The sequence below is a fragment of the Peromyscus maniculatus genome, chromosome 7, assembly GCF_049852395.1.
Source record: "Peromyscus maniculatus bairdii isolate BWxNUB_F1_BW_parent chromosome 7, HU_Pman_BW_mat_3.1, whole genome shotgun sequence".
Taxonomy (NCBI): domain Eukaryota; kingdom Metazoa; phylum Chordata; class Mammalia; order Rodentia; family Cricetidae; genus Peromyscus; species Peromyscus maniculatus.
The window spans coordinates 14,791,510-14,803,756 of NC_134858.1; the positions used below are offsets into that span (position 1 = coordinate 14,791,510).

General features: G+C 39.9%; 1 protein-coding gene across 1 annotated transcript in view; it reads right to left on the reverse strand.

Annotated features, from left to right (window-relative positions):
- Positions 1 to 210: 210 nt before the first annotated feature.
- Positions 211 to 12,247, reverse strand: part of Muc16 (mucin 16, cell surface associated) — a 188,035-nt gene continuing 175,998 nt past the window's right edge. Inside the window, exons 98-106 of the mRNA XM_076575603.1 lie at positions 11,941 to 12,071; positions 10,695 to 10,762; positions 9,601 to 9,749; positions 7,415 to 7,578; positions 7,045 to 7,112; positions 4,138 to 4,304; positions 3,387 to 3,428; positions 2,989 to 3,068; positions 211 to 362 (exon numbers count right to left, since the gene is read on the reverse strand). Coding sequence (XP_076431718.1) covers positions 264 to 362; positions 2,989 to 3,068; positions 3,387 to 3,428; positions 4,138 to 4,304; positions 7,045 to 7,112; positions 7,415 to 7,578; positions 9,601 to 9,749; positions 10,695 to 10,762; positions 11,941 to 12,071 — 968 coding nt within the window. The 3' untranslated portion in view covers positions 211 to 263. The remainder of the gene's footprint in view (positions 363 to 2,988; positions 3,069 to 3,386; positions 3,429 to 4,137; positions 4,305 to 7,044; positions 7,113 to 7,414; positions 7,579 to 9,600; positions 9,750 to 10,694; positions 10,763 to 11,940; positions 12,072 to 12,247) is intronic.

Genomic DNA, 12,247 nt, shown 5'->3' on the forward strand with positions numbered 1-12,247 from the left:
GCCTGAACTGAATCTACCAGGTTGAACTGAATCCCCAAGGGAGTCTCTGCCCTGGAGGAGATGGGAATGGGGGGTAGGCTGGTGGGAAGGCATGGGGGTGGGGGTGGGGGGGGTGGGGGGGGGAGAGGACAAGGGAATTCGTGGCTGATATGTAAAATTAAATTAAATTATAAAATAAATTAAAAAAGAAAGTCACAGGTGCTGAGTCTGGCCAATGTGGTTTATTTATTCTTTGGATCCTGCTAGGGAAAAGGTAGGTGGAGTCACGGGAACTTCCTCAGGTCTAGGTGAGGCAGGTAGTAACCTAGGCGGTGACGTTGAACCTGGTAGTCTCCCTCCTTTTTTCTTCTGCAGACAGTCACCTGTGAGGGTCAGGAGAAGCCATAAGAATGAATTAGTCATCCATCCAGGTAGGGGAGATAGCAGGAATGAAAACATGGCCAAAGCTAGAGACCTGATCTTTCTTATATCTCTATTCTTCCTTTTTCTGTTTGGGTTTCTCCCTTAAAATGTTTTCTCTCTCTCTTAGTCTCAACTATTACTTCACCCATATATCTATTATTTCTATTTTTGAATTAATTTATTAATATTCATTAAACATTTAGCTATCAATCATGTATAAACTTCTCTGTCATACATCAGTAATCTGGTCTCTGCTTGTGTCATCAGTTGCCTCTGAATCATTTATCATCTTGCAATCATTTATGATTCTATCATCTATCTATCATGTACTGTCTGTTATCTATATAGCTACTATCAACCATCTGCATATCCTTCTGTCAATTAGGTTCTGTCAACCATCTATCCATCATATTATCTCTCTCTATATTTCTAACTATCAAGCACATATCTACTTATTTATATTTTTTCCCTAATATTCTTGTCTCATTCTCATCCTAATTTCTGTGCTTCCTCCTCACTGTCATTTTTCTAGCTTAAAGGACAAATAATTGACATGAAATAAAGTCAACATATTTAAAGTGAATGATTTAGTGAAGCACAGTAGTATGTCTACTCACATCAATTAGGAAGTTGTTAATTTAATACTAACCTGGGCTATATAGTGAAATTCTGTTTCAAAAAGAAATAATTTATTTATAAGTTTTTATTGTAACCCTTTAAACTATCATGTAGTAAGGGGATGAAAAACACCCATTTATCATCTCTATGTTATGCTTCATCATAATTATTTCTTCTCTGACATTTGCAAACATAATATATTCCAAGAAATCTCAGGGCTAATTTCTGTCTCTACAGATCAACCATTCATTATTTTTTTTATTACTGAATAGCATTCAATTGTTGAGCTATACTTCTTGATGGAAACTTTTTGTTTTGTTTTCAGGTTGAGTTCACTTTTGTCTGTCTATTTTCCTTTTCTTCCTTCCTTCCTTCCTTCCTTCCTTCCTTCCTTCCTTCCTTCCTTCCTTCCTTCCTTCCTTCCTTTCTCTCTCTCCCTTTCTTCTTCTTTTCTTCCTTTCTTTCTCTCATTTCTTGTTTTAAATTTGGCTATGACTAAAAAGGTAGTTATTCACATTTTTTTTTTTACAAATCTTTGGATAGATGTTCTCTTTTTTATAGTCTTTAAAAGAACTTTTTATATGATATATTTTGATTATTTTTCATCCCTCAACTCCTCCCAGATATTCTTCACCTTCCTAACCTAACTCAACTTCATGCTCTTACACTCTCTCTCTTAAAAAAAGAAAAAATCAAAATGAAAACTCAGTAAGAAAAAAAAAAAAGCCAAAAAAAGCCCCACTCCCACAAAAAATCCCAATGAAGTTCATTTTGTGTTGGTCAACTACTCCTGGCTATAGTGCCTGCTCTGGAGTGTGGTTGGCAAATCTACTGACACTCCATTGGGGGAAAAATGATTTTTCCCTTTGCCAGCAAGTGTAAATTACAGTTTCTTGGTTAGGAGTGGGACTCTGTATCTACCTTCCCTTTTCAGTGCTGGAATTTTGTCTGGCTTGAACTTGCACAGGTCTTATAGATAGGTTTGTTCATTTTTCATGCAAAAATTAATAGGATTAGAATGGGTATGTCCTTTGGCAAGTATATGTAACTTTCAAAGAAATGACCAACCTACATTCCATTAGTTCTCAGTAAGTGTTCCTGTTACTTTATATCTTTGCCAGCACTTACTAGTATCAACTTTCTAGTTATTGTTTTAATCATTGTGCTATATTACTGTGTGAATTTCACTAATGACTAATGTTAGAATTTTAAATTCCATTGTAGAACACACTGACTACAGTTACTATAATACATATTTCATAAATGCCAAGGGTAGGATTCATACCATACAAAATGATAAGATGATATTTACTTGGTTTAGTTATTTTTAATGTATACCTCACAGCTTATACAAACACACATTATTTGTCAAATAAAAATAAAATAGACACTGAGTATGGTGGAACACACTCGTCATCCCATTGCTTGGGAGGCAGAAACTAAGGGACGGAGGTCTTGAACTCATGATCCTCCTTGGCTACCTAGTGAATTTGAAGCCAGCCTAGGCTAAAAGCAAATAATAAATAAATAAATAAATAAATAAATAAATAAATAAATAAATAAAATATTGATTGCAGTAAAATTTAAAAAAGTATATTTAAAAGGTCAGCCACATACAATCTAGAGGAAAATATTCACAAATCCTATCACCAGTGAAGGACTTGTGTATCTACAATAGACATTCATGCACTGCATAACATTAGGGCCTTATATTACAAATGCAATGTCATTATAAAAACATTATAGACATTCTTTAAATAAGCTTAGATGGCTACAACGACACTAGGCAGCATCATTTTTTTGGAGAACATTCTCATTTATGTGACACAAATGTCACATCCTAGGACCATCCTAGACCAAGGAAGTGCTGTTTGGGCTTGCCTGCTTAAAAGTTCTTAACAATTCAGTATTGAGAATACAGGACCCTCCCGCACCCCCCCCCCCCCCCCCGGGACTTCCCTTGCTCACCAGGAAACAGCACATCAGGCATGTGATGAGTACCAGTAGTACCGCCAAGCAGATGAGAATGATGGCCCAGAAGGGAAGACCTGGGGAGATAAATACTAGAATAAATCCCTCATCACCACCTCCTGGCAATCCTTCCTCAGCCCTGTGTGGCCTGAGAATGGGTATGAATCTTGTGGAGAGAGCTTAGTGGCTCAATTTCATGTGACCCCACACCCCACTTCTTTCTGTATGGGCTTCCAATAGGAAGAAAACCCTAATGTCTGTCCACTTTACCTAATCAGTCCTTGCCATGGTTTGACCCTCTTTCATTTATGACCCTTTGCATACAGCACTTGATAACAAGGTTACAGAGAACATGCTGCTATGATACCCTAGGCATGGACTACTCTGAAACTTACCAGAATTCTTTATCACATCATCCTCCCTGTTTGAAGAATATCCTGGAAATAAATGAAACATAGATTGCATATGAGAATGTCTTATTTACTTATTTTGAGTTTTTCAATACAGGGTTTCTTTGTGTAGCCCTGGCTGTCCTGGAACTCACTCTGTAGACTAGGCTGGCCTCAAACTCAGATCTACCTGCCTCTGCCTCCCGACTGCTAGGATTAAAGGTATATGCTATGACATCTGGCCAGTTTTTCCTATTATTTGAGGGTAGGTATAAAATCCAAGGTCTTAGACATGGGAGGAGAGTTCCGTACCACTGAGATATACCCTCAGGCATGCTTTATTCATTTTTTTTTTAAAAATTTGTTCCTTTGAGACAGGATCTCATTATATAGCCCTTTTGGAACTCACTATTTATTTGAGGCTGCCCTTGAACTCGTAAAGATCTACCTGCCTTTGCCTTGATAGAACTTAGACTAAAGACAGTCATCATCATGCCTGGCTATTCATTTAAATAAAACTTTACAGAAATACAGAATATAGTTATAATCCACTGCTTAAATTTAAGTATTTAATTTTGTTCAATTAAAATAGTATTTACAAATGATTGTCACTTCCTACCCTTGCTTCATTTAGCATTTTCATTCAGATTTTAAAATCAATTAGACATCACAAATTTTACTCTGAAAAAAGAAGAAATCTATCTAAGAACCCATGGCTGGGAATGTCATCTTGTCTTCACTGACCAGGGAGCCTTACCATCGACAAGGACACTCTTCCTGTCCAGGGTGAAGTTCAGCAACTGGGTGCCATTTTGTGTCATTCGAAGGAATTCCTCATAAATAGCAACTCGGTCCACTCGCCGAGCCAATGGTGAGAAGTTACACAGGGAATCAACTCCTGTGTGGTTGCTGTTGGAGACAGACCTGAGAGGGCACAGAGGATGAACAACAGTGTCTGCTATTCTACATTTGTTGTAGATTCTCTGTTGCTATTCTCTTTCTTGGAGAATTTTGTCCAACAATGCCACATTCTACACCTGCACTTTCTGATACAGGTGTTAATTGTTGATACTTTATACTAGAAATGTGGCAGAGGCCTAAATGAGTATTCTGTATTATACTCGTCCTCCGAAGGTTCTGTGATCATTGTGTAATGGGGCAGAAAGATTGTATGAGCCAGAGGTCATGGAGGAAGGCTGTGAAACAGTGTTTTCTAGATAAAACTGGACCACTGCATTTATGAGCTCACAACTGCTGTGGTTGCCTACAAAGAGCTTACATAAGCTAAAGCCAGGCTAAGACCTTGTTGCTGAAGGCGCCACACACTTTTTTTTACCTAAGACATGGAGAAATCACGCTGGAACTGACCAGGAAGTTTCCTCCCTAATGGCCAGCTTTCACAGTGCTGGGAGGTGCTATTCAGGATTCTGGGCTTGGGGGGTGATCACAAGCAGTCTTACTCAGCTGTGAATCCTGGGAACTACAATTATGACTTTGCCATGGGTTCAATAATGGCACAAATGGTATAGGGGTAACCAATTGCTCTCCAAGTGGATTTAAGACCTGCTTGCTCTGTGGGAGGAAATATGCCTGACACTGTAAATCTGGCCAAGAACCCAGTTGTGGAGCTCATAGCCCTCAAGAGTAAACCCGCTACTATTATTTTCCTAAATGGACATAGTTGGCAGAGACAGTCAACCAGGAATCATAATCACATGCAGTCTACAGTACCATGGCCTCCTAGATCTCTCCTCATGTGAGATTCTGCTGTCTTTTTGAAAAACATCTTCACTGTGCTTATGTGTGTGTGTGTGTGTGTGTGTGTGTGTATGTTCACATGTGTTGCATGGCTGATATGGAGGTCAGAGGACAACTTTTAGGAGTCAGTTCTCTCCTATCATGAGCATTTTGGGGCTTAAACATCATTCTTGGCAGCAAGTGTGTTTTTATCTACTCGGACATCTTATCGACTGAGAGAGATTCTCAGATCATGAAGGCACTTGATTTATTGAGACAATGATGGCTTATTTGAGATAGGGTATCACTGTATAGTCTTGGTTGCTCTTGAACCCCTAATCCTCCTGCCTTGGTCTTCAATACTTAGACAGACATTAGCAGGTATCAGGCCATTGAAGATGGACTCCTCCCTCATAATCAGATTTGGATTTCACAGCCTGATTCCTTGTTAACACTAGAAAAGCATTACATGTGTGTTTCTTAAAATTTCAAATTCATATGAAAAAGTGGCAATATTATAGTTTTGTTGAAATCTTTTAAGGCAAAGTTTCTTCTTTCTGGTCAAAAGAATGTATTCTGAGTTCTACCTCTATCCATGGGTAGAGCCATGATAATCTGTTCTGCCTCAAAGTTAAGAACATTATATAACACTATCTCCTTTAAGAGTTAATCCAACCAGGTTAGGAAATGCTAAGGAGATAGGAACAATTAACCTCCTAAAAAGTTATGTATTCATACTCACATTCTTTGATGCACTTGCTTACAGCTCCCCACTGTCTGCTTTTTCGAGTTACAATTAAAAAATCATTGCCTTTCTCCCTTCTATCTATTTTTAATGTGCCAGCCAGTGTCCTAACCATGCTTTCCCTGGCAATCTAAGCAGTCTTACTCTTTCTCTGAAGACTTCCTTCACCCTTCTGGCATAAATACTTCATATACTGTTTGAAGACCCCCAAGGCTTAACTTGACTCAAAAAGCATAGAGTTTTCTTTTCCTTTTCTCTCTCCTCTTCCTGGAAGGTCCCAGAATTTACACCTTGCCTATGCTGTTTTTCTCTCAAAGTCTAATAAAAGAGTAATCAAGTTTCCTTTTTTGTTCTTTTAAAAGTTGTTTTGTCGCCGGGTGATGGCGGTGCACGCCTTTAATCCCAGCAATAAGTCTAAATTCACAAATCGGAACCTCAGTTCTCTAGGAAAAAGAGTACTGGGGTTACAGATATATCTCCATGCCTGGCCTCATGTGGTAGTTTGATGATTCTTACTCTCATCCACAGATAAAGTATTTTATGTTGAAATCCAAATTACTCAAATAAAAGCTTGTTTGAATGTTGCCATTTTTTATGCAGATGTATATTTGCTGTAGTTCTATACTCTGGATTTTATGACCCCTCCTACCAATCACCATTATATCCAGTAGGCTTCATAAACTCAGCTAAGTTTCTAAGATAGTTGGACTTCCTATTGTATGGAAATGCTAGCTTTTAGGCAACAATTTTATATCCCTTGAGTTGTTTTCCCTAAAATAGGAGCCAAGAAATTATGAAAAGAGAATCATTTTGTTTCTCTCCCCCTGCCCAGCTCTGGGTAACAGGTGCATGGGGCCACGCGAGGTTTTTATATGGGTACAAGGGATCCAAACTCAAGTCTCCATGCAAGGTAATTATTTTACTTACATTGTGGCTGCTACCCTTGACAAGGCCACTAGAGGGGAGTGCTGTCCCAGGACTGTTCCCCATGGCTGCACGGTTACAATGTAGAGACTCTACACATTAGTAATTTCCTAGATTTCATGGTGCAGGGCTGTAATCCCAGCACTCTACACCAGAGGTTGAGGTAGTGGGACCAGAAATTCAAGGTCATATTCAGTTACATAATGAGTTTGAGATCAAGATGTCCTCAGGGTCCATAGACCCTGAATTGGCGCTTACCTGAAGGCTAAAACTTGACAGTCGGAAAAGTAACTCTTGATGCTGCTGTTTCTGAAGAGCTGGTTGAGCTGAAAGACAGGGCCATGTTCTCTATGTCAGAACCTCAGGTTCCATTCGCCACTAAGTATACTTCCCAATCTATGTTTTCATTGACAAATGCAAGCCCAAGCACAGGATGTCTTGTTCCAGGGCATGACATAGCTGTAGCACCCTTTCCTAGCTATTGAGTCTCTTTGTGTTCTTCATAATTTATAAATGGGAATAAGAATGTGCTTTCAAGAACTCTTATTCTTAAAAAGTTACCCACTGACCCAGTGTTCACAGTCAGTTTCTGCCTGGGAATGAAGTGGAGAAGCAACATGATTCTCACCGCATATTCAATACTTCTTTTGTTTTGCTCATGTTTGCTGGTCCCTGGCTGGGCTATGTCTTGGGAATAGGGTAGGTTGGTGATGGTGAAGTTCAGGTTGAAATGCTGAGAGCTGGAACTGGTTGTTGGGACTTCTGTTGGCAGAAGAATGGGTGGCTTCATGTCTGAGAGAGAGAGAGAGAGAGAGAGAGAGAGAGAGAGAGAGAGAGAGAGAGAGGTAAAACTTCCATATTAACTATTTGTCAACAACCAATCAGCTATTAATTACTCATTATGGGCACCCGAGGAGGCAGCTCATCTTAGTTTACATGTAGGATGCTAAGGAGATGACTCAGTCAGTGTGTGCTCACTGCACCAGCATGAAGACCTGAGTTTGAATCCCTAGCATCCACATAAAAAACTGGGAGAAATGACCTACTACTATTATTCTGCTAAATTTACATAGTATAAACTATCTTATGAATTCATATCTCTCTACCTATAGATTAATGCTACTTTCACACCTCACCAGAGAAGTTCCTTTGCATAGCACATAATGACAATTGTTAATAAAGAAATTCATAACTGATCAAAGTAGAGAGAATAAATTTCTCTGAAGTGCTCGGCCACAAATGGGACATCTATATCACACACACTGCCCCATAAGGTTTAGGGACCATTATGGAATAGGATGTAGAAAGACTGTAAGAAGCGCCAGTGGTCAGCAAGGACTGGGGCAAATCAGCATTTTGTAGACATAATAGTATAGCCATGTTTATGACCTGACAGCATCTGTGGTTGTCATCACAAGGTCTGTACAAGATCAATATTCTGTCTCTGTAAATATTCCAGTATGAAGAGAGGACTTCACAAGCCTCTATGCCTAGCTGAGGAGCCTAGCAGTTGAAGGCTTCTGATGGATAAAGAGTCTATTTTTTTTTGTAGTAGTGTGGCCCTAGTAGGTCCACCACATCCAGTGTGTGACTCACAGTGGATCCATGAATATATGGGCATCACAAACTGGACTTTGTGGGTTATGAGAAACAAGAGGATATTAAGTTGGGGGTGGTGGTGGAAGATGAGGGTGGATATGTAAGGAGTTGAGGGAGGAGCAGGGGCGCATACGACCAAAATGCATTGTATGCATGAATGAAGTTCTCAAAACATTAATACAAATATTATATTTAAAAAGCTGGGTATAGGCTTTGCTGACTCCCCATGGGAAGTCTTACCTTTTTGGAGGAGGGAATGGAGGATAAAAGGGAGGCTGGGGGTGGGAGGAGGGAAGAGAGGGGGATCTGTGGTTGGTATGTAAAATGAATAAAAAATTTCTTAATAAAGAGAAAAAGAAAAAAAAGCGAGGTATAGCATGCACCTGTAACCCTAGCACTGGGAAGAAGGGGACTGCAGGATTGTTAGGTCTTACTGACGATCTAGTATGTTTGGATGGTGAGATCCAGGTAGAGTCTCAAATAATAAAGTGGAGTGAAATACAGAAAGACACCTGGTATCAACTTCTCCATCCACACCATGTACACCACACTCACAAAGTTTACAAAATAAAATAAATCCCTAGGTGTATTTGCTTCATATTCCTCTTCTTGCTTCTTTTGGATGAATCATAGGCAAGAACCATGAACATAGGCCTCCAGAAATCTTTTTTTATACCTCTATTTCACTACTACTCAGAAACCTTTTTCTTTCACTTAATTGACCTTATTGCTTCCACTTATAAAACCAGCACCACCATATGTTGTAGATGTAACCAACCATCTTATTAAATAAGAAACACAGAACCAGTGTAAAAGAGAAAGCCAAGAGATCAGAGCTCAGAGCTAAAATCTCCCCCTCCCTCCTGTGGTGGTCCTAGCTCTCCGAAAGAGAGCTACTTCCTGTGTGTATGTCTTTTCATAGTCTTTTTGTTCTGCTTTCTCATTGGTTGTAAACCCAAACATGTGATTGCCTCATCACTGCCTGTATGTACAGCCCCCCAGGTCTTAAAGGCATATGTCTCCAATGCTGGCTATATCCCTGAACACACAGAGATCTACCTAGCTCTTCTACCAAGTGCTGGGATTAAAGGCGTGTGCCACCACCGCCACACTCTTGCTATGGCTCTAATAGCTCTGACCCCCGGGCAACTTTATTTATTAACATACAATCAAAATCACATTTCAGTACAATTAGAATACCACCACAATATGTACCTATCACATGCAGATCTGTCAGTTGGTAGGTGGCACCCAGCCAGTGGGAGGAGGCATTCAATGTCTTATTTAAAAAGACTTGCTTCACAAGGTTGGGGTCAAGATAAGAGGAGAACAATGCCTCAATAGTGACCATCATGGAGCCCGACCTAGGAACAGAGACCATAAGAATTCAGATAGCAATGAATACTAACAGTGTTTCAAGCTGCTACTGTTAAAGTGTCATAGATCTCTGAGTATGAATTGGGGTTATCCAGATTCCTCAGGACCCCTTTTTTCTGGTTTTCTAGGAAATGTGTTTTCTAGGAAATAAGCTGAAACTATTACAGTATTACATATATTAAATACTTGATATGCATTACTATCCTTAAAATGTGGTTTCTGTCACTCTGGTGGAAGATGTTACTATAATTATCCCCATGTTAAATTTTAGAGGTGGACAACACTTACAATATAAGTATAAAAACCTGAGTTCAGACAACAGAACCTTTCTAAAAAATCCTGGGCATGGCTGCCTGTGCACAGTCCTATAACCCAACATTATTAGGGCCAGACAGGAGAATTGCTGGTCTTGCTCACTGCAAGCCTAACTCCAGGTTCAGGGAGATGCCCTGTCTCAAGGGAAAAAGGTGGAGAGTGACATAGCAGGACATCTGATATCCTGTGCTTGTTCACCCACACACACATGAATGTAGCACTCACATATACCACATATATACAAATAAATGAACACCAAAGGCACTGAACTTTGCAAGTATTGCAAGTCCTATGTTTGGTGGCCCAATGCTTTCAAGCACAGTCATCTTTGTCCTCTCCCTAAGACCAGCTTTTAAATTTCATGTTGATAGTCTTCAGAAAAATCATTTATCCAAGGCTCAGATTCTCATATATGACCACTGTAACTACCTCACAGAGACCTATGAGAGGATTAAATAAAATGATCATGTGTGAAACTGTTCAATAGAGAGGCTAGTCTGGGATATAAAATTATCATGTTTATACTTTAAATTCTATGTCAAAAAACTGTTCTCCCATATCCATCCATTATTGCTAAATCTATGGAAGCTGATCAGGTTCCAACCTTCAGAACTTACGTCAAGTTGGTGACCAGGCAAGACTGGAATACTTCTTGTAGCTGGCTGCCTGTGTAGAGTGTGGTGACCTAGAAGTAGGAGTAGGGAAGGTTGGTTAGAGAGAATTCCCACGGGGGTGGAGAGATCACTAGAAACAAAGGAAAGAACATGGGTTTCGGGACAAAGGAGACCTCAGTTCAAATACTAGCTCTGCTCCGACTTACTATATACCTCCAGGCACCCCATAACTGGTATGGTTTGGGTCTGAAATGTCCCTTGGGGGAGGCTCATATGTTTAAGGCCCATTCTCTACTGTACCTATATAGAGCTTACAGGAAATGATTAGATAATTGAAGCTTTGACATTTTTTCCCCCTCAAGATAGGGTTTCTCTGTGTAGCTCTGGCTGTGCTGGAACTAGCTTTGTAGAGCAGACTGGCCTCAAACTCAGAGTCCACTTGCCTTTGCCTCCCAAGTGAACACTTAAAGGCATGCACCACCACAGCCCAGCCAAGCTTTGACCTCTTGATGGAATGATCCATCCAGGAGTTCATAATTAAGTGAAGTCTTGGGAAGTAGTGGAAACTGCAAGGGAAGAGGTCTAATTGGAGGAAATTGGGAGTATGCTGTTCAAAGATGAGATCTTGTCCCCAATTCTTCCTCTCTTTTCTTTACTTTCTGGCTGTCACGTGGGAGTGGTTCTGTCATCCACACATTCCTGAAATGGTTATGATCTGCCTCACTTTAGACCCAAAGTAACAGAGATGGCTGAGCGCAGACTGGTACTTCTAACACAATCAGTCCAAAAGAAACCTTTCTTTGGCAAGCTGTTTATTTCAGGTATTTTTTATAGCAACAGAAAGATAAATTTTTTATTTATTATTATTTTATATATATGATGTGGGGTTCACTCATGCCATGGCACATATCTGGAGGTCATAGTACAATGTTATGGACTTCTTTCCTTCCACCCTTAGATGTGGATTGATTTGGGGTGTTTGATCTAGGAATCAAACTCAGGTCATTAGGTTTGCCCAGCAAGGGTTTTACACTCTGAGCCATCTCTTCAGCCCTCACAGTGCTCCTCTATGAGCTTCAGTTTCTGTGCCTGGGAAACAGACAACCAAGCTACACTGGTACCTGTGTAAGCACTAGAGAAGTGGAAACACGGCAAAGTTGAATTAATTACTTGGCAGATATAAGTCTGATGGAGTAATGATAGGAGTACTCGGGGAAGGAAGAGATGGGCAATTTAAAAGTGACCTCACCTTATCTTCGATGTCCCTCTCTAGAGTGACATACTCTGAAGATGTTGGGTCTGTGTTGCTAAGGTCCCAGTTGATGATGTGAAAGTTTATCTGGTACTTGCCCTTTATGGTTACATTCTGGAGCACATAGCCTACAATAACAGAGAAAGAAAAGACCATTTTTAATTTAAATAACATTTTTTTTTCATTTATTTTACGTACCAACCGCAGTTTCCCCTCCCTCATCTCCTCTAAGTTCTTCCCTCTCCCACTTCCATCTACCTTCTCCGCATCCACTCCTCTTCCTTCTCAATTCAGAAAGGGGCAG